At 45.2% G+C, this 21,679-nt stretch overlaps 3 protein-coding genes across 7 annotated transcripts; 1 reads left to right on the top strand and 2 right to left on the bottom strand.

Moving 5' to 3' along the window:
- The first annotated feature begins 3,132 nt into the window (after window positions 1-3,132).
- LOC121603344 (3'(2'),5'-bisphosphate nucleotidase 1) lies at window positions 3,133-4,390 on the top strand. Its single transcript, XM_041932009.1, has 2 exons — window positions 3,133-3,566; window positions 3,639-4,390. The coding sequence occupies exons 1-2, from the start codon at window positions 3,327-3,329 to the stop codon at window positions 4,323-4,325; spliced, it is 927 nt and encodes a 308-aa protein (XP_041787943.1). The 5' UTR covers window positions 3,133-3,326; the 3' UTR covers window positions 4,326-4,390.
- On the bottom strand, window positions 4,310-6,629 carry LOC121603268 (4-coumarate--CoA ligase 1-like). Its single transcript, XM_041931951.1, has 3 exons — window positions 6,271-6,629; window positions 5,992-6,202; window positions 4,310-5,818 (listed from the first exon to the last, which is right to left on the bottom strand). Exons 1-3 carry the CDS (start codon window positions 6,403-6,405, stop codon window positions 4,518-4,520), a joined length of 1,647 nt encoding a protein of 548 aa, XP_041787885.1. The 5' UTR covers window positions 6,406-6,629; the 3' UTR covers window positions 4,310-4,517.
- Window positions 6,630-7,825: 1,196 nt separating this feature from the next.
- Window positions 7,826-12,933, bottom strand: LOC121603219 (histone-lysine N-methyltransferase NSD2). Of its 5 annotated transcripts, XM_041931928.1 has the most exons (6): window positions 12,821-12,924; window positions 12,544-12,717; window positions 12,321-12,468; window positions 12,060-12,241; window positions 8,604-11,974; window positions 7,826-8,536 (listed from the first exon to the last, which is right to left on the bottom strand). In XM_041931928.1, the coding sequence occupies exons 4-6, from the start codon at window positions 12,226-12,228 to the stop codon at window positions 8,147-8,149; spliced, it is 3,930 nt and encodes a 1,309-aa protein (XP_041787862.1). In that variant the 5' UTR covers window positions 12,229-12,241; window positions 12,321-12,468; window positions 12,544-12,717; window positions 12,821-12,924; the 3' UTR covers window positions 7,826-8,146. The 5 variants fall into 5 exon arrangements, with proteins under 5 accessions (XP_041787862.1, XP_041787850.1, XP_041787856.1 ...); XM_041931916.1 differs by lacking the exon at window positions 12,321-12,468; XM_041931922.1 differs by lacking the exon at window positions 12,321-12,468 and having other exon boundaries at window positions 12,786-12,911.
- Window positions 12,934-21,679: the final 8,746 nt, after the last annotated feature.

Below are 21,679 nucleotides of genomic sequence, written 5' to 3'. Positions count from 1 at the left end.
GCCCCAAGCGCCACAGATTAAGCTTAAACGACTGGAAAATTTAATATCCATATAAAAAAATGAAAGCTCCACAGCTTCATTGGTTTGATCAATAGATGGCGTATTACAACTCATCATTATATTGCTATCCTGTTCTTGCAATGTGTTTCGACAAGTTTCATCTTATCATGACCTATATAGCCTTATAACTTTCTGAGCAAAAATCTATGTGAATGGTCGTGTGGTCAGATACGTGGGTATCAACACCAACGACCATAACTCAATTCTCACTTGCTTCAGTACTGGTGGTTTCCGTTGGAGTTTAGTAAATAAACAATTGTATCGCCATTCTAGTTCTAGCGATGCATAACTTCAATGCGAAACCATACAACAGTACAGAGGAAATGAGAAAGCTCTCCTCCAAGCGATGAAGCTCAACTGGTTGGGGTATCCCACCAACAGAGAGCGCCACCAGCTTTTTTGCTATTTTTAGAATGAATGAGTCGTTTGCCGTCTGCTAAACGAAGTCTTTCTATATTCCGTTTAGGTAGAGAACTTGAGTCGTTTAGAAGCCGTTTAGTGGTCGTTTAGTGGATTTGTGGCACTTGGGGCCACCTTGTACCGATGTGATGGATAAAAAAGCTATAAAGTTCCACCAAGTTCGGTACGCTTTCTTAACAAGCCTTCAAGTTCCACCATGAACCCTACACATAGTGCTAATCAGCCGCAAAGTTCCAAAAAGTACCATGTGCCTGTTAAAAAGCTCCATAGTTCCGCAAAGTACCGTCTATCTCTTAATCATCCACAAAGTACGACATCGGAACGATTTTTCGTTAAACAGCCCTAAATCAGCTATAAAGTACGAGCTGGCTATTTGGGATAGGTCATGATAAGATGAAACTTGTCGAAACACATTGCAAGAAAAGGATAGCAATATAATAATCAGTTTTAATACGCCATCTATTGATCAAACCAATGAAGCTATGGAGCTTTCATTTTTTTTCTATGGATATTCAATTTTCCAGTCGTTTAAGCTTAATCTGTGGCGCTTGGGAAGAGCCATCTCGTACCGATGTCATGCATTAAAAAGCTATAAAGTTCCACCAAGTTCGGTACGCTTTCTTAACAAGCCTTCAAGTTCCACCATCAACCCTACACATAGTACTAATCAGCAGCAAAGTTTTAAAGAGTACCATGTGCCTGTTAAAAAGCTCCATAGTTCCGCAAAGTACCGTCTATCTCTTAATCAGCCACAAAGTACGACATCAGAACGATTTTTCGTTAAACAGCCCTAAATCAGCTATAAAGTACGAGCTGGCTATTTGGGTATGCCGGTTGCCAACTTACCTGTGTAAATCTGGAAAATAAGCACAATACGAAAAGAGGAAGAAGAGAAACGTCATTCTCCATACAAAATGTATGGAATACCCGGGTATGCTGGTTGCCAACTTACGTGGTAAAGTTTAAAAAAATCAAAATAAAATACTTACAGGCTGTTTAAAATTACAATTTATGCACCAAAAAATCATGAATTAAAAGTTGGGAGGCTACGGAAAATTTCAGGTCAATAAAAGCAATGTGTTGTTACGCCTGGTAACAATTTGGTGAGTAGCTGGATAGACTTTCTTAGAACTGGCTTGTTTGTATATAATATGTATTTGCTCAGTTTAAAAATTAGTCTTTCTTCGGTCGATTGACTTTTGCTACTGGCCTAACTTTCTCGATGGCGCCTATTTTTACGAACAGCTGATCAGTCTTGACCGCATTTGACCCTATTTCGCGACCGCTGCCGAACTTTATCCTAATTGGCCCTATTTTTGATAATCTAGCTGTTTCGCCTTTGGGATATCTTTTTGTCCTTATCTGTTTTACAGCGCCATCTGGTGCTTTCTTCGTATATTATTCGAGCTGTCCTTGACAGCTCGTTGTTTTATAAACATTACGGCTGCTGATCTACACGAGGTAGATATCGTGCCAACACAATGAATCAAAAGTTATTGCAGTTCGAAGTTGAAAAAAATACCCGGGTATCCGGTTGCCAACTTAAAGGTTAACCGTGTATCTCGGGGACTGCCTGTACCAAGGTGGAATGTATAATGAGGTGTAGTTATAGCGCTTTTTGCGATCCCCCCCCTAGGCTCCGATTTTGACAGATGGTTTTCCGCTTGTATATGTATTGATGGATTGTTTACGTTTTGCATGGTCAATATTTGGTGGAGATCAATTTGGATGAATATTTTAGTTTATTAGAACACAGCTCGTGATTTTAAATGGAAATTTTCCTTCGAGAACTTGAAGCGTTCGCCAAACGCGGAAAATAACTGTCAGTTTTCTTCGTCGATTCTTCTTCCACCTAGCTGTCAAAACGGGCTTATAACTTGACCTGATATCTTTACGGTCTTTGGCCTGTACTCTTTTTGCTAAATTTGACAGTTCTTTGAACAAATCATACTGATTTGACTCATAAAATGTCAAAAGCAAAATAAATTCCCTTTTTATTGAATGTTAAAAACCATTTTAAAAGGAGCAAAATTGTAATCATCAGTTGAAATCAGATCGAATATCTAATTTAGTGGCTAAAAATTTACGATTTCAAGCAAAATTATACAAAAATTAATGAGGATTCGACTGAAAGGCTCTAAATTCGACTTACGCTAATTTTGGTGATACGTTATTGCCTATGGCCCGCATCAATAGCGTATATCGGGGAATACCTGTATATCAAACGTGTAAACAATGCTGCATCTAGATCAGTCCACCTGACAGCTGTCATAGCTATTTTATATATATATCTTGGTAATGAAAACAACAATATCCTAAACCGATTACAGGTGTCCCCCGAGATACGACTGTATTTGGGACCGAAAAAATGTCCCAAAGCAAGGCGTAAGTCGAAAAAGTCGTATGTCGAATATCTATGAATACTAAGTTTATAACCGAATTTGAAGAGTTGGAATTTATGATATCGTGTATTTTATTTAAAATAATGTTCGGTAATGTAATAATTATATTTTAAAAGCCGTACACAATATAGATATTCAAGATAGGGTAATTGTGGAATCTTTGGAAATGTGTGTATAACGATTATCAGCCCAGAAATTAAAAAATAATGCATCAATTTCTTGTCAATGACAACTTTCAACTGTCAAAATCAAAATCGTCGTATCTGCGAATCGTCGTAACTCGATGGGGTCGTAACTCGGGGGACGCCTGTACTTCGAAGTAGGAAGATTTCCGCAGTGAGCAAATTTGGTGCAATAAATTATGTGAAACATTTACAGCGATTGACACCGTTAAAATACTTAATCCTGCGAAATATTGATAAGCGAAACAGGGATATTATTGCAATGGCGAGTTCTGCCCCGTTGGTAATGCGCTTGGTCGGAAGTTCGATCAAGATAGCACATCGAGCTGGTAATATTATTCGTGATGTGATGCGTCGCGGTGATTTGGGAATCGTCGAAAAAGGAAAAGATGATCTTCAAACCGAAGCGGACCGTTCAGCGCAACGCTGTATCGTAGCATCGCTGTCCAAGCTCTTCCCTAATGCTACCATTATTGGCGAAGAAGGCCCAAGCGATCTGAATGTAATTCGGATAGCATGATTTAGGTCAGCGAACACCCAAATTTCATGCTTACGTATTATTCGAATGTTTTAGGTACCGGAAGATTGGCTGATAACAGAAAGCAATATAGATTTTTTGGAAAAGCATAAATGTCCTGATGCATTCGTCAACTTAAAGGAGTCGGATGTGGTGATTTGGGTGGATCCACTGGACGGAACAAGCGAATATACGCAAGGATTTCTTGAACGCGTTACCGTGCTGATCGGCATCGCAGTCAACGAACGAGCTGTCGGCGGCATCATACATCAACCTTACTATGAACACGATACTGGAGATATCGGACGTACTATCTGGGGGTTGCATGGATGCGGTACGGGTGGGATTCTGCCCGTAGAACCTCCTTCGGATCGATTTTTAGTCACCACTACGCGTTCCCATTCCAACAGCATTGTTCAGTCCGCTTTGGATGCCATATCACCAGATGAAGTGTTACGCGTGGGTGGTGCAGGTTACAAGGTGCTACAGCTGCTTGAAGGTAAAGCACATGCATACGTTTTTGCGAGTGCAGGGTGTAAAAAATGGGACACCTGCGCCCCGGAAGCCGTTCTAGAAGCCAACGGTGGGACACTTACAGATATGTTGGGACGTCACTACCAATATGGAAAGGATGTAAGCTTCCCAAACAGCAGTGGAGTTTTGGGTACCGTTGCTGGTGTGTCACATGATGATATTCTCGCCAAAATACCCGATAACGTAAAACAGGCTATGAGTATGTACTAGAATATGCGTACATGATTAGTTTTATTCGTTAGTGACATTCCATGTAATAAAAGAATAAAACTAAATCTAGTCGTATTATATGTCCATTACCATAAATCACACGTACACAATAAAAAACAGCTGGTCTTAGGATCGAACCTCAGAATACGCAGACATCTTTCGTACGGTAAATTAAAGACTCAATGGAATATTTTAAAGCTTAGAAAGCTGTCGGTTTAACATGGCTCGGAGTTCACGTCGCAAAATTTTTCCACTGACGTTCTTTGGTATCTCTGATACGAAACGTACTCCACCATGCAACCGTTTAGCTGGTGATGTACGAGCGGCAACGTATTGTTTTACTTCCTCCTCTGTCAGGGTTACTCCTGGTTGTTTCACTACAAAAGCCAAAGGCAACTCCCCGGCTGCTTCATCGGGAAATCCCACAACGCCAGCGTCTTTTATTTTTGAGTTCGTTAGCAAAACAGCTTCGATTTCGGCTGGTGGAACCTGATAACCTTTGTATTTGATAAGCTCCTTCAATCTATCAATAATAAAAAATTCTTCGTCATTGTCATAGTAGCCAATATCACCGGTTCGAAGCCAGCCGTCCTTATCGATTGTTTGAATGGTTTCCTGCTCATTTCCTATGTATCCTTTCATAATCTGAGTGCCTTTGAAGTATAATTCACCTGCTTCATTCGGACCTAATAGCCTTCCTGTTTCTACATCAACTACCTTTGCCATTGTGCCGGCTTGTAATTTTCCTACGCTGCCCGATTTGTTCGAATCGTTCGACTGTATTAACATTGCAAGAGTTGTTTCACTCATACCGTAGCCTTGCAGAACATGCTTTACCCCAATGCGCTTCTTTACTAAAATTTCTGTTTCTTTGCTTAGTGGTGCGGCCCCGCAGAGCAGCGTATTAATGCAACTTAAATCGTAGTTATCCACCAGAGGATGCTTGGCTAAAAACACCATCAAGGGAGGTACCACGAACACAAAGGAACAACGATAGTTTTCAATGCAACTTAAGAACAGGCCTTCCTCAAACTTGGGCAAGGAAACTAGCTTCAGCTTATTACAAATGACATTGATCAACGTGAGGCATCCGAAAGCATGAAACCACGGTATAACACCTAACACAACAACGGGCACTTCAAATGATGCCTCGAGAACAGATAGCAACGATACGCTTGCAATTACATTTTGCTGTGTTAACTGCACCCCTTTAGGCAAACCAGTCGTCCCAGAGGAGCACATGATCAGTGCAACATGTTCTTCTACGTTTGTGGGAGCTACTTGGAAGCTATACGGATTGATGGCACTTGTTTGTAAAAGAAAATCATTAAAAAGAACCACATCCGCTCCAAAGGAGTTTTCATTGCCAAAGAGAAAAATATGTTTGATGAAGTGGCGGTTTTTACGAGCAACTGCAATAACCCGCTCCGCAGAATGTGGTGAAACGAAGAGTATGCTTGGTTTGGATAAATTTAGCGCATGGTCGAATTCCCCTGAAACGACATAAGCATAAACAATCCATTAATGAATGCACAACAGAAGATATAAAAATATCAGATATAAAACGAGCTAGTATTGTTAATGACTTCAATTGCTTATACAGGGTTATCGTTATCTTTTTATATGTACTATCAGCCTTATCTACACATCCCTTTAATTCACTTACGTTCGGTGTACGTCAAATTAATTGGAGCAACAGCAGCATTTACAAAAAACGATGCATATAAGACAACAGGAAATTCCAATCGATTTTCACTTATAATTCCAACTACGCCATTCGGGGTCACATCGGTTAAACTCCGTAGGCCTTCCGCAAGACGCACAGCGTTTTCTAACAACTCCAGGTACCGCAGCTCGTTGGAGTACACACCGTCGATCTGAAAAGGTCAGCAGCAAGTCAGATATGCAAAATTGTATCTTTCTATACTAAAGGTCAATAACTTACCACTGCTACACCATCACCGTGGCGCAGTAAACGTTTCATCAAGTACATTCCCAATGAACCACATCCTTCTGTAATGTTTGCCGGTTCAGGCTCTCCAAAAAGAATTAATTTACTGTCATTAGTGCGGCGATTCATTTCCAGTTGCCGAAATATGATGTAAAAATAGTCACTATTGGGCTAAAAGTAAAGGTTTGATTTTTTATTCGCAGTACACAACACGAGTCGCAAGGTAACCAGTTTTTTCCAAAAGCATACACTGCACGCCAATATGTATCATGGAATCTCGTTTACCGAAGAATCTTTTATATGCTCTTAAACATATTTCTTCCTCTTCTTCTATTACCGTGCATACATACATACCGCCAAAAAGCATCGCGCCGTAATACGGACGTCACACGAGGCGTAAACTCAAAAAGTTTACGCTTGAATTGTATGGAAGAGCGTAAACTTCCTGTCAACAGATTACAGGCGGTCCCCGAGATACACGGTTAATGGTACACGCGTATCTCGAATTTCCGCATAAGTCGAATCTCGTGATTCCCAGCCAAAATATCACTAATTTTCGTGCAATTTTGCAAGCAGGGGGTGATTTTAGCCACCAAATTAATTATTTGATATGTTTCTACTGAATTGAACAGTTTAAAACCTTTTGAAATGGTATTTCACATTCGATCAGTACGGAAATTATTTGGTATTTCCCAATAGATGTGTCAAATCAGTACAATTTGCTCAAAGAACTGTCAAATTTGGAAAACCGCATATCTCCGAATGCACGTATAATGCGCTGCGGAGACATTCGCGAAACTCGGATTTTTGCGTAATTCGAATATCACGCCAAAATATTGTTGTTAAATGGATATTAATCTGCCAATTCCATTCAACACGGTAGTACGTGGAGAAAAACCTAACTTGCAAGGGTACCAGTTTTCGGCAGGCTAGTTCAGCAGTTTCATAAAAACTGCTCGTACAATTTTTATTATTTTGCATGAAAGTGATGTTATTTTGGTTGATACTCTATAGTAATACATTACGCTATTTTTCATCTGCCGATTCAAAGCTCTATTTCACAAATATTCGTGTAACATTGTTTTTGCTCCTATTTTCGGCAATTCGAACACGGGTCAGAAAATGTTTTTTCAATGTAAATAGGTAGAAAAAATGTTTAAAGCAATTGAACACTCTTATTTTCCTGAGATTAGTGTATTTTCCACGCCCGAATGCAGAGCCGATTGCATACGATTCTATCTTTACCATTAATTACCTATAGGCGCTGGCGATCAATCCGCTTTGAAAAGTTCGTTCCACTTCGGCTCATGTCAGTAAAACTGACTTCCTGCAAAACAGTGCTCAACGGTCCCCGGGTACGTTCGATCACATTAGGCCGAAAATACACGAACCGGAGTTTCGCGGACACTTCGTATATGGGTTTGACAGCAAGCGGAATTCCGCGGCCGCGAAATTTCAGTCCGTGTATTTTCGGCCTTACACTCATGTATGGTGTGATCTCCCAAAGGCTTTCCAACACCTGAACTCTTTAATTAATAGAGGTTTACAGAGTTGTTGTGATATTTTCAACCCACTTCATAGTAAATTCCGTGATGTGCGGGACATATCTATATTATGGAACACATTTGGTCAGATTCTTCAACTTCATTTCTATTTAAAAAAATATAATTACATTCTTTGTACACGCATATAACAAGCACAATGAAATCGACAAATACAAAAAACGACCTAATTTATACAGATAACTTACTTTCTCCATATTATTAAGTTCAATTGAAAAAGCATGTATGTAAACGACCACGTTAGCACATGTGTATATTATAGATTAACAAACAAAAACAAACCAAATAAAAATACATACGAAGGTTAATCAAATATTGTAATCATTCTTTTCCTGCTTGATATGGACTGCTGCGAATGGATATGCTGATGCATGTTCGTCAACTAAATCTACTATTACGGCTTCTTGTGCAGATATCATTACCACGTCGTTATCGTTCAATTGGATGTTGGTGTCCTTAGTTTCACTTAAATTTGTTGTTGTTTTTTGGGTCAAAGTTGTTTTTGTTCTACGAATTTTAACCCTTTTCTTACCGTTTTTTAGGGATCGTTCTGATTTCATGCTGATTACAATATCTTTTTTATTTGGCGGGCGATATTTTTCACCGATAAAGCCAGAACATTTACCAGCTCCGCATAGACATACCCGTTTGTTATTACCCAAGCTTTCCAAATTGTAGTTAAAGGTCAATTCTTCGCCCTGAAAAAAAAAACACAAAAATCCGTAGTTATTCGTTGTATGTTTAAAATGTACGTTATATACTTACTGCTTTAATGTCCTTAATGGCAAATAGTCCAATTACACGAGTTTCTCCAATTGTCCATTTTTGGGTTTCACAATTCGGTTCGCATGAATGATTGATGAATCTCGAAACGTTTCCTTTCGGTCCTGCATCAATAGTTAAGTCGGGTTCAACCGTAAGGAAATAGTAATTTGTTTCTTTTGCGGCCTGCATCATCATTACTCTTCGATCGAACTCCTCACTATTAATCACTTCGCCAACATACTCGATCACGAATTGGCCACTTTTTAAATCTTCGAGAGCGACCAAACCGAAGCCTTTATCCGAAAAAAAGCGAACCTCCAGTGCGGGATATATGCGCTTGGTAAACCGTTGATTTGAACAGCTTTCTTTTGCAGGACATGTTTTAGAGCTACACTCCATCATGATTGCACGATTTAAGCATGCAGAAGTGGGGCCACAAGGATCATCATCAGTCGGCTGGCAACGACACACAGAGTCTTCCACGCCATCCAACTGTCGATTAACCGATGGTGGTTTTAAAGGTGGTATGTACCTGTTGGTTTTAATTTTTTTATATACTGGGACAGCTTTCGAATAACTTAAACTTGCGGATGGTCCTAACATTTTTCTGGTCTGCAGTATCTTGAAGATTTTACTTGCTTCTGTCATCGCAGAGCGATACCGTTTATCCATAGATGATCCGCTTTGTGATCCGTCAAGGCTTTCGGAGTCCTCGCGTTGATACAGATACATTCGTTTACGGTTTAGCCATGACATATCGTGTGTGTTGAAAAATTTTACACATATATCTGAAGGTTTATGTCGTAGTTGCAACATATTTTGCGGTATTTCGGATGGCGGCAACGTTAAGGCCGGCCACCAACGGAAGGATCCCATCTTAGCGATAACGATCTCGTTGTAAAGTGGTAGTCTACCAGATTCGCACCCTTCACAGAAATATTTTCCGTCTGGCGGCGTGAACTGTAGACAGACCGTATGGCAGGCTAATGGACACGTTTCGCAGCAAATTAAATTGCCTCCTTTGCCACATATAAAACACCAATTCACATTAAGAGGGATTTGCTCTAGAGTGTGCTTAGGACAGATCAGTTGCGTTGTTGTTAGTAGAACCGATCCGGCTGGAATGCAATTACCGGACGGATGATATGATGTCGGACACTTAAGGCAGTGTGCTAGCGTTGTTTTTACCATCGAAGCTGTGCTCCGCGGTTCACTTGCTACGCATGTATGACATGTATGGTATGGACAAATGATAGTACTTGCACTAACTTGACGAACTTGAGGAAACAGTTGCAAGCAAGATATGTGATACGCCTGTGTGCATTTACCAACCACGCAACGGTATATTTGTTCGTTACTCTTTTCAGGGATTTCATCGTTGCAAATGAAACAAGTTTTCTCGACAATAGATGTCATAGAACATTTTTCACAACAGAGTTTTTTTTGATCAACTAGCTCCTGCATTTTTACTACTTCTTCAGGATCATTGGCCAAACATACAAGATGCAAATGTAGGGCGCATTTACTGCACTTTGTAACATTATTAGGACGATTGCAAATGTAACACACAAAGCCTTTAGGAACACCTTTCATAAGAAAATTTTTATCCAGTTGAAATATGAACTTTTCTTCCAATGTTTTGGGTTCTTTTTTAATGACAGGATGAGCATTCCTTGTCTTTAGGCTAGTGCTGGCTTCTGCCAAAGGTTCAATGCCCAGTATTTCATAAGATTTACGTAGTGCATGCATACGCTGTCGCCCGACAGTACGCTCTGTACCACGGTTGGAGTGTTTTTTTAGGTTACATATACCTCGCACATACAATTGAAGACCCTTCTCTACTTCATAAGATGTGTGCCCATCAAACATATAATAACGAATGAATGTCAGAATATCATCATATTCGGTGCTATTCAAGTTTTCTAAACCGCTCACACCAAGGGTTGTTGCTTTTGGCCCATTTACTTTGGTTGCACTTTCAGGAGGATTTTCCTCACTATCCATTGAATGCAGCGGGCGATCTAAAGGGCTTGTTTTGTCATTCAAGATGCGATTTTGCATGCTGGGAGAAAATTTAATTTTTTTAATGGGATTGTTTTTTGTTGGAATCACGCCTGGTAGCAATTCGTATTCAGGACTTTCCGGAGATGAAGAACGATCCCTTTTGTTCCAATGTTCTAATACCGCTAAATTATCGGACGGTAGCAATGCTGGCATTTTCTGCGATGCTTCATTTTTGATTCTACCTTCAATCGCCATACGATGTCGCATTACTTTGTGTCGTGCTAATTCTAGTTTTACTTCATGATCAAAACTTGCGATACGTTCACTCAATGATAGTGTCATATATTTTTCTGCTATACTGCAAGCGTTTTTCCATCTTTCCGACTTTAAAGCTGATTTTAGAAGCTTGCCATACTCCATATTCTTAGCATTGGTACAATATTCGTCTACGCCTTCAAATGGTAAAATGCTATGTTCCTTAATCCAGGCACGACGTCCTCTATCCCCAAAGTAACTCACATGAACTTCCAAAAATTTATCGCCATGCAATCGTGTAATTTGATCGGTTTCCGGATCGACATGGACAATGCATGGCCAGTGGATCGACTTTCTTGTCTGTGCTGCCCAATATAAATTGCCTGCCCTGTATATGATAGCAAGATCGACTGAAGACCCTTTTCCGCTGTCGGCATCTGATGATGTCTTGCGTTCAAGCAAATTATTCATAAAGCAATTATTATCGCTGCCTTTATCCGTATAGTAGGGCTCTTCCATGCCAACAATTTTAATTTCCTCCATACTGAGCAATTGTTTCTCCTCAGGTCGTTTCATAATCGAACCATCGATCAGTGGTAATGGGACTACAGTTAATGATAGTGAAATATCATTGGATCCTGTTCGCAATTCATCATTCGAATAAGGCTTAGTCTCCAATGTTTTATTGACTGAGTTAGGATCATCAGTTTCTGACTTCGTTTTGAATTTGGATGGTGTACTGCCGACATATTTCATTAAATCAACAGGTACATAATCTGAATTGTCTTTTTGTTTTTGATGTCTTCCATACCGACTCACGCGACGGTCCGTATCGATATTAATTTCAGTCATTTTAGGACTCAAAGAACTCGACAATTGTTTTAACAGATATCGGCCTGGGACTCTTGCGACAGTATTGCTATTTTCATCAGCAGGATGATTTCGAATTTGATCGGAAAATGCATTCTCCTTTCCAGATTCATTCATTTCGCCACAGCTCATTGGTTTTTGTTTGGCGATTTTTTGGCTTTGTGGCGTACTTTCCTGAGATTTGACTCGTTTTTGTGTGGTGGTAGGTGAAAGCAAATCTGTTTCAAAATTTGTTGCAGCAGCTGTGGCAGCAAAAAAACATGTTATTGAACTATTGGAAAGGTTATAATCTTCTATATAGATAGTAATACGATTAACAAAACTAACCTTTTTCTACTAAATTCTCTTGAGCTTTGGTATCTTTAGAGTTATTTCCGAAGCTTGTCAACGCCAATCGTGTGAAGCTTTTATCCGATGCAGTGTCTTTGGTGTTCTTTTTCATTGACTTGTGTCTTTGAATAACTGCTTTTCTTGTAGCATTACCCTGAAGTTTCATCTCAGGCGTCACTCTGAAAATTGTTACACAAACATTTTATTTTATGAAGATGAATCAATCAATTTTCTAATAGTGCAAAAGTTTTAGCCTACATTTTTTATGAAACTAATGTTTCAAGCAATATTACAGGAAATTTTCGGAATTCAAGATATTTAGAGTTTAAAAAAGACCCGCCAAACGCAGCGCCACGCATACGCTTGTCAAATTTGCAACCAAACAAGCACATATGATTTACAATACCTGTTGCATGGGGTAATAAAAATGGAACATTTCTATGTCTTGTAGGCACGATAGCATCGAATTATAAATACTTACACTTCGCGTGATCGAGTATTTCGTGGCATCTTGCGCGGATTGTTTTTGGCGACAACGAGCGCTATTTACAAAGCCAAGAGAGAAAAAATCCCACCAAAAGCTTGTATCTATATTGTACACGTTTGGCTAAACACAGCTTTACAAACACGTATATAAAATTACACACAATCCGCACTATGGAATACACAATAAAGTAAGATATTAGTTAAGTTATCGAACGTCACAAAAATACAATACTTTACAACAATTCACACCAATAATATCACAGTAAACCTACGCAAACTTTTGTGGCGCGAGTTACGCTCGGTGTTTTCCTAGACGTTTGGACGCTTCATGACAGCGTTTTGCGTGAAAACAGCTCACTTAGGATTTGGTGTTTTGGCATGTGTCAATTTTGGTCCATCTATTCAATGTGGATTAACCCTAGTGTCTATAACCGCCTAATTGGGTATGTTTTATCTCTTAAGGCCTTATTAGAAGGAGAAAAATACAGGCATCTCCCGAGTTATGACGATTTGCAGATACGACGATTTTGATTTCGACAGTTTTAAGTTGCCGTTAACCTTTAAGTTTCAACCGGATTCCCGGGTATTTTTTTCAACTTCGAACTGCAATAACTTTTGAATCATTGCTTTTAATGACCTGAAATTTTCCGTAGCCTCCCAACTTTTAATTTATGATTTTTTGGTGCATAAGTTGTAATTTTAAACAGCCTGTAAGTATTTTATTTTGATTTTTTTAACTTTACCACGTAAGGCGGCGCTCTAGCAGCAATCGAACACGATATCCGACTCGAACAAACCCATATAATCATATGGAGGTGCACTGTCAGACACAAACAAACAAACAAGACAAACATGTCAAATCCCATACATTTTTCATGTTCGATGTCGTGTTCGATTGATGCTAGAGCGCTGGGTAAGGCTGCGCTCTGGCACCAATCGAACACGACATCCGACTCGAACAAACCCATATAATCATATGGAGGTGCACTGTCAGACACAAACAAACAAACAAGACAAACATGTCAAATCCCATACATTTTTCATGTTCGATGTCGTGTTCGATTGGTGCTTAAGTTGGCAACCGGATTCCCGGGTATTTTTTTCAACTTCGAACTGCAATAACTTTTGATTCATTGCTTTTATTCACCTGAAATTTTCCGTAGCCTCCCAACTTTTAATTTATGATTTTTTGGTGCATAAGTTGTAATTTTAAACAGCCTGTAAGTATTTTATTTTGATTTTTTTAACTTTACCACGTAAGGCGGCGCTCTAGCAGCAATCGAACACGATATCCGACTCGAACAAACCCATATAATCATATGGAGGTGCACTGTCAGACTGTCAAACAAACAAACAAGACAAACATGTCAAATCCCATACATTTTTCATGTTCGATGTCGTGTTCGATTGATGCTAGAGCGCTGGGTAAGGCTGCGCTCTGGCACCAATCGAACACGACATCCGACTCGAACAAACCCTTATAATCCCGCTGCGCAACCCTACGGACAAAGAGCGGGTAATTTTTATCATGGTGTGCGTAAAAACCTAGAGTTAAGCCGATGGAAGATTGTCTAGGCTTAAAAAAGGGGGCGGGAACGGGTACCACGGTTCTCTCCCGCTCCCATGTAAAATACACGGTGCGCTCTCTCAATCCTTTCGTGTGCTTGTGTTTGTTTCTTTCGTGTTGCGCTGTGTGCGTTTCTTTCGTTCAGCGATCGCTCACACTCGCTGCGTATTTTTTTTTTGTTATCTAAAGCTAAACAAAAACGTAAACACAGATTTTTTTTTCATCACTTTATTGAAACATTTACATTTTAACTTTACACGATTTCACACATTTACGTAAGTTGATACACAATATTTGACTAAAATAAAATTGATCGCTCCATCGATGCAAACGTTAAAATGGCCGAATATCTGCGTAGATCCTTTTGTACACGTTGATTACTGTAAAAAAGGTACGAAATGAAGCTGCGCGATGTACATAACATGCATTACGAATCATTCGCGCAGTTTTATTTGAAGCTGCACAACACTTGAACACTTTACAAATTCATAACACCAATCGTCCAGGACTTAGGCTGACACACGAGCTGCCGCTCGCTGCCGATCCTTGAGCTGTACTGACGATTTCGTGTGGTAGCAAGAACGAGAGCACACAGAGGAACTTTCGGTGCAGCAGTGCAAGCGAGACACCGACATCAGCACAGCGCTGTGAGCAGATCAAACTGAGCGAGCTGGCCGAAAATGAACGCACACATTTCCACATGTGTAGCTGTATTAGTGCCAAAACTGTGTTGAAACCAAAACGCGCTCTCGCCTCCGTGTATTTCACACCGATTCTCCGCTTAACTCTAGGTTTTTACACACACCATGATAAAATATCCCGCTCGTTGTTTGTAGGGACCCAAGGACGCAAAAACCGATGGCGGCCTGTGTAATCTGAGCTCCCTACAAAGCTCTCCTCAAAGCTCTCGTTTGCAGTCTTGTCGAGAGCTTCGCCACAAGCGCCCGAACCATCCGTCACGCACACATCTAAACGTTCTGGTTTCGTCAGCCGCTCACGCATACCAATGTGTTTGCTCCACCCCCTTTTTCGGATTGCTTATAGAAATGATGAGGCTGTTCACATTTGCTGTATGCACACATTCGCATGCTGTTTATTGTATAGTATCTCTCTCCCTTCCCACATGTGTTTTGTCATACTCCCGCTGTGTAGACGGCAGAACGCTTTCCCCCTTCTAAATTTACCGTTCTTCCTCCTCTCGTTCTTCTTCCCCCTACCGCGCCAGGGGTACCATCCGTGCTGCGCGTGTTCAGCTGGCTTCAGTTTAGTGATGACGTCATGAACAGGAGCTGCGCGTGTTGAACCGGCTTCTGTTGAGTAATGACGTCAACACCGGGAGCTCAATGAAGCAATACAGGGTTTCCCACGATTTATTGGTTGGTTCCCATCATTTTTTGGTGGGTTCCCATATTTTTTTGGTGCGTTCCCACGATTTTTTGGTCGTTTCCCAGAATTTGTTGGTCCAATTGTATTGATATCCAATCGGAAAATACCAATAAATTATGGGAACGAACCAAAAATCTATGGGATACGACCAAAAAATCGTGGGAACGCACCAAAAAATCATGGGAACTGACCAATAAATCGTGGGAAACCCTGTAATGAATGTAAGTAGTATGTATTATTATGGAGAGTTTATCGCATATGATTAGATCAAAACTTACCTTAATATTTTAAAAATGGAAAACGTTTTCTTTGCGTCGCTCACTTTGAAGATTGTTTACGAGGCTAGCAGTTGATAAATAGCGCACACATCTGTAACTTTTTAGACGCCAAGGGTTAGTTGAATGAACCTGCACAAGCACACAGCAAGAAACTTACCTCAACAATTTGCTAGGATAAATCATTCCATAACTGAGGAAGAAGGAACACGGCACAAAACGTAAAGAGCAAAGTACGTCGCACAAGAAATCGCACCTCACTTCAGTACATCCTTCCATAGGAAAAGTTCTGGACAGACTGAGGATGCCTCACACTCGGATGAGAGCGATAGCAGAAAAATCATGGTTGATCGAGAGAGATGGGTAGACTCGGTCCAGCGATATCCGCTGGTAAATGCATGTGTGTGTGTGTGACGAACGAAAGACTTCAAACTCCGCTTCCCCAGTATTTCATCCATCGTTTTTCGTCACACGCACACACCTCTACACGGGCGGCGGTTTGCCGTCCAAAATCTAGAGAGAGAAGACAGGGCCTCTCGCTTTGGCACACAGCAAAATCTCTCAACAACTTCGGCTCTGCTACTTGGGGAAAGCGACGGAAGAAATCAAGGCGTTCGGAGAATTTTATCATGCGTTCTTTTTCTCTCCAACGGCAAATTTGTCAAGCAGCTCGTCGAGCTACCCGTCCCTGGCTCCGCCTCATACCCCTCGCCTGAGCACGATGATGATGATGCCGCGATGATGATGACGATGATGATGATGCCGCGATGATGATGACGATGATGATGATGCCGCGATTATGCTTGCCCCAGGGCAGCAGCGATTTATCTTCGATGATGGCGGCAGAGATGAAAATACTCTGGCGGCATTGTTCCTCGCCCTCTTACGATGCGTAGGCTGCAGCCGGGGGAGAAATGTGTATCCCGTTGGAACGGGGCTGCAGCCAGGGCGGCATGGCTCATCGCCCTTCTTTTATGCTGTGGCTGCAGTCGGGGCGCAATTGGCGACGCCCGTTCGACTGCAGCCGGGACGGCATGCTACTTCGTCCCCTCTGGACACTGTGGTTGTAGCCGTGGCGCAATTGGCGACGCTTGCTCAACTACAGCCAGGGCGAAAGCGTTCGCGCCGATGTGTGCTGCTGTGTTGCAGCCGATGCAACTTGTGCGTTGCCGATCCTGTTGTGCTGCCGAGGCGGAATGGTACGTCGCCGTGGTTAGAGGCAGGGCTCGAGCTGCGGCGGAATTGCTGCCTCGCCGATGATGCGCTGAGCTCGAGCCGGGGCGGTATTGCTCGTCGCCGATGGATCGTTGTTGTGCTGCTGCTGCAGCTGGGCGGAATGCGTCCTCGCCCGATGAAGCTGGGGGCTGCAGCATGGGTGGAATGACCCCCATTCGATGTTCCAGCAGCAAGGCGGAAAGCTGCCTCGCCTGTGGTGCTGCTGGCGTTGCTGAGGCTGCAGCCCGACGACCTTCCTTGTCGCCGAGAGTGTGTGTTCGGCTGCCCTTGTGGTCGCCAATGATGGGACGGCAGCCGGGGGCCTCGGTGTTGGCGGCGGTGGCGACCCAAACCGTTCGCGGTGTCCCGCAAGCACGGGGACCGGTGCCAACGCGATGGCCGCTGCGATGATGCAGCAAAAACGAGATGGGCCCGATCGCGATGGCGTCCGCGGATTCTTGTCGGGATCCCCCTTACGCAGGAGGATCCCATCCTCGTCGCCACTGTTATGCTTGCACTTTTACTTTTTTTAAACACTTAAAACTTTACATTATAATAAATACACACGAAATATACATATGTTAAAACGTACGATACTTTACAACGTAGGCCGCGCACCAGCCGCACCGAGCGTCCCTGCCGAGAGCTCCAGCTCGATCGGCCTTCGTACACACTCTGATCGTGCGGCGCTCGGCACACACTAAGCCTTGCGTTGCTTAGTGTGTGCGACAGTGTGCGTGTACACTGTCGTCCTCCTGGACGTTGACCGGTGGCAGCGCAACTGCCACGGCAAGTCCAGGGGTCGGCACGGCTGCCCACAACATCTCCCCCTTTTAGTACCGAAGGGCTCGAACCGACGCGGGGGTATTCCACTAAAGGAATACCGGCGTGGTGACACCCTTCCGGCTGATGCTGCTGAGATTTAGGGACCACGATGTCGCGCTGAGCAGCGCTTGCTGCTGCTCTCGGCCCTCACCGCGATGGCGATAACGCAGCGGTGATGATGATTCTGCTGTGCCGCTCGCTGGGACGGCGGCGATAGTGTGACGGCATTGATGATGACGATGATGATGATGCCGCGATGATGATGACGATGATGATGATGCCGCGATGATGATGACGATGATGATGATGCCGCGATTATGCTTGCCCCAGGGCAGCAGCGATTTATCTTCGATGATGGCGGCAGAGATGAAAATACTCGGGCGGCATTGTTCCTCGCCCTCTTACGATGCGTAGGCTGCAGCCGGGGGAGAAATGTGTATTCCGTTGGAACGGGGCTGCAGCCAGGGGGGCATGGCTCATCGCCCTTCTTTTATGCTGTGGCTGCAGTCGAGGCGCAATTGGCGACGCCCGTTCGACTGCAGCCGGGACGGCATGCTACTTCGTCCCCTCTGGACACTGTGGTTGTAGCCGTGGCGCAATTGGCGACGCTTGCTCAACTACAGCCAGGGCGAAAGCGTTCGCGCCGATGTGTGCTGCTGTGTTGCAGCCGATGCAACTTGTGCGTTGCCGATCCTGTTGTGCTGCCGAGGCGGAATGGTACGTCGCCGTGGTTAGAGGCAGGGCTCGAGCTGCGGCGGAATTGCTGCCTCGCCGATGATGCGCTGAGCTCGAGCCGGGGCGGTATTGCTCGTCGCCGATGGATCGTTGTTGTGCTGCTGCTGCAGCTGGGCGGAATGCGTCCTCGCCCGATGAAGCTGGGGGCTGCAGCATGGGTGGAATGACCCCCATTCGATGTTCCAGCAGCAAGGCGGAAAGCTGCCTCGCCTGTGGTGCTGCTGGCGTTGCTGAGGCTGCAGCCCGACGACCTTCCTTGTCGCCGAGAGTGTGTGTTCGGCTGCCCTTGTGGTCGCCAATGATGGGACGGCAGCCGGGGGCCTCGGTGTTGGCGGCGGTGGCGACCCAAACCGTTCGCGGTGTCCCGCAAGCACGGGGACTTGCGTACCGAAGGGCTCGAACCGACGCGGGGGTATTCCACTAAAGGAATACCGGCGTGGTGACACCCTTCCGGCTGATGCTGCTGAGATTTAGGGACCACGATGTCGCGCTGAGCAGCGCTTGCTGCTGCTCTCGGCCCTCACCGCGATGGCGATAACGCAGCGGTGATGATGATTCTGCTGTGCCGCTCCCTGGGACGGCGGCGATAGTGTGACGGCATTGATGATGACGATGATGATGATGCCGCGATGATGATGACGATGATGATGATGCCGCGATGATGATGACGATGATGATGATGCCGCGATTATGCTTGCCCCAGGGCAGCAGCGATTTATCTTCGATGATGGCGGCAGAGATGAAAATACTCGGGCGGCATTGTTCCTCGCCCTCTTACGATGCGTAGGCTGCAGCCGGGGGAGAAATGTGTATTCCGTTGGAACGGGGCTGCAGCCAGGGGGGCATGGCTCATCGCCCTTCTTTTATGCTGTGGCTGCAGTCGAGGCGCAATTGGCGACGCCCGTTCGACTGCAGCCGGGACGGCATGCTACTTCGTCCCCTCTGGACACTGTGGTTGTAGCCGTGGCGCAATTGGCGACGCTTGCTCAACTACAGCCAGGGCGAAAGCGTTCGCGCCGATGTGTGCTGCTGTGTTGCAGCCGATGCAACTTGTGCGTTGCCGATCCTGTTGTGCTGCCAAGGCGGAATGGTACGTCGCCGTGGTTAGAGGCAGGGCTCGAGCTGCGGCGGAATTGCTGCCTCGCCGATGATGCGCTGAGCTCGAGCCGGGGCGGTATTGCTCGTCGCCGATGGATCGTTGTTGTGCTGCTGCTGCAGCTGGGCGGAATGCGTCCTCGCCCGATGAAGCTGGGGGCTGCAGCATGGGTGGAATGACCCCCATTCGATGTTCCAGCAGCAAGGCGGAAAGCTGCCTCGCCTGTGGTGCTGCTGGCGTTGCTGAGGCTGCAGCCCGACGACCTTCCTTGTCGCCGAGAGTGTGTGTTCGGCTGCCCTTGTGGTCGCCAATGATGGGACGGCAGCCGGGGGCCTCGGTGTTGGCGGCGGTGGCGACCCAAACCGTTCGCGGTGTCCCGCAAGCACGGGGACCGGTGCCAACGCGATGGCCGCTGCGATGATGCAGCAAAAACGAGATGGGCCCGATCGCGATGGCGTCCGCGGATTCTTGTCGGGATCCCCCTTACGCAGGAGGATCCCATCCTCGTCGCCACTGTTATGCTTGCACTTTTACTTTTTTTAAACACTTAAAACTTTACATTATAATAAATACACACGAAATATACATATGTTAAAACGTACGATACTTTACAACGTAGGCCGCGCACCAGCCGCACCGAGCGTCCCTGCCGAGAGCTCCAGCTCGATCGGCCTTCGTACACACTCTGATCGTGCGGCGCTCGGCACACACTAAGCCTTGCGTTGCTTAGTGTGTGCGACAGTGTGCGTGTACACTGTCGTCCTCCTGGACGTTGACCGGTGGCAGCGCAACTGCCACGGCAAGTCCAGGGGTCGGCACGGCTGCCCACAACATCTCCCCCTTTTAGTACCGAAGGGCTCGAACCGACGCGGGGGTATTCCACTAAAGGAATACCGGCGTGGTGACACCCTTCCGGCTGATGCTGCTGAGATTTAGGGACCACGATGTCGCGCTGAGCAGCGCTTGCTGCTGCTCTCGGCCCTCACCGCGATGGCGATAACGCAGCGGTGATGATGATTCTGCTGTGCCGCTCCCTGGGACGGCGGCGATAGTGTGACGGCATTGATGATGACGATGATGATGATGCCGCGATGATGATGACGATGATGATGATGCCGCGATGATGATGACGATGATGATGATGCCGCGATTATGCTTGCCCCAGGGCAGCAGCGATTTATCTTCGATGATGGCGGCAGAGATGAAAATACTCGGGCGGCATTGTTCCTCGCCCTCTTACGATGCGTAGGCTGCAGCCGGGGGAGAAATGTGTATTCCGTTGGAACGGGGCTGCAGCCGGGGGGGCATGGCTCATCGCCCTTCTTTTATGCTGTGGCTGCAGTCGAGGCGCAATTGGCGACGCCCGTTCGACTGCAGCCGGGACGGCATGCTACTTCGTCCCCTCTGGACACTGTGGTTGTAGCCGTGGCGCAATTGGCGACGCTTGCTCAACTACAGCCAGGGCGAAAGCGTTCGCGCCGATGTGTGCTGCTGTGTTGCAGCCGATGCAACTTGTGCGTTGCCGATCCTGTTGTGCTGCCAAGGCGGAATGGTACGTCGCCGTGGTTAGAGGCAGGGCTCGAGCTGCGGCGGAATTGCTGCCTCGCCGATGATGCGCTGAGCTCGAGCCGGGGCGGTATTGCTCGTCGCCGATGGATCGTTGTTGTGCTGCTGCTGCAGCTGGGCGGAATGCGTCCTCGCCCGATGAAGCTGGGGGCTGCAGCATGGGTGGAATGACCCCCATTCGATGTTCCAGCAGCAAGGCGGAAAGCTGCCTCGCCTGTGGTGCTGCTGGCGTTGCTGAGGCTGCAGCCCGACGACCTTCCTTGTCGCCGAGAGTGTGTGTTCGGCTGCCCTTGTGGTCGCCAATGATGGGACGGCAGCCGGGGGCCTCGGTGTTGGCGGCGGTGGCGACCCAAACCGTTCGCGGTGTCCCGCAAGCACGGGGACCGGTGCCAACGCGATGGCCGCTGCGATGATGCAGCAAAAACGAGATGGGCCCGATCGCGATGGCGTCCGCGGATTCTTGTCG

The sequence above is a fragment of the Anopheles merus genome, chromosome 2R (assembly GCF_017562075.2).
Source record: "Anopheles merus strain MAF chromosome 2R, AmerM5.1, whole genome shotgun sequence".
Classification (NCBI taxonomy): domain Eukaryota; kingdom Metazoa; phylum Arthropoda; class Insecta; order Diptera; family Culicidae; genus Anopheles; species Anopheles merus.
The sequence above is the reverse complement of the archived record's forward strand: the minus strand, read 5'-3'. Positions and strand labels throughout refer to the sequence as shown.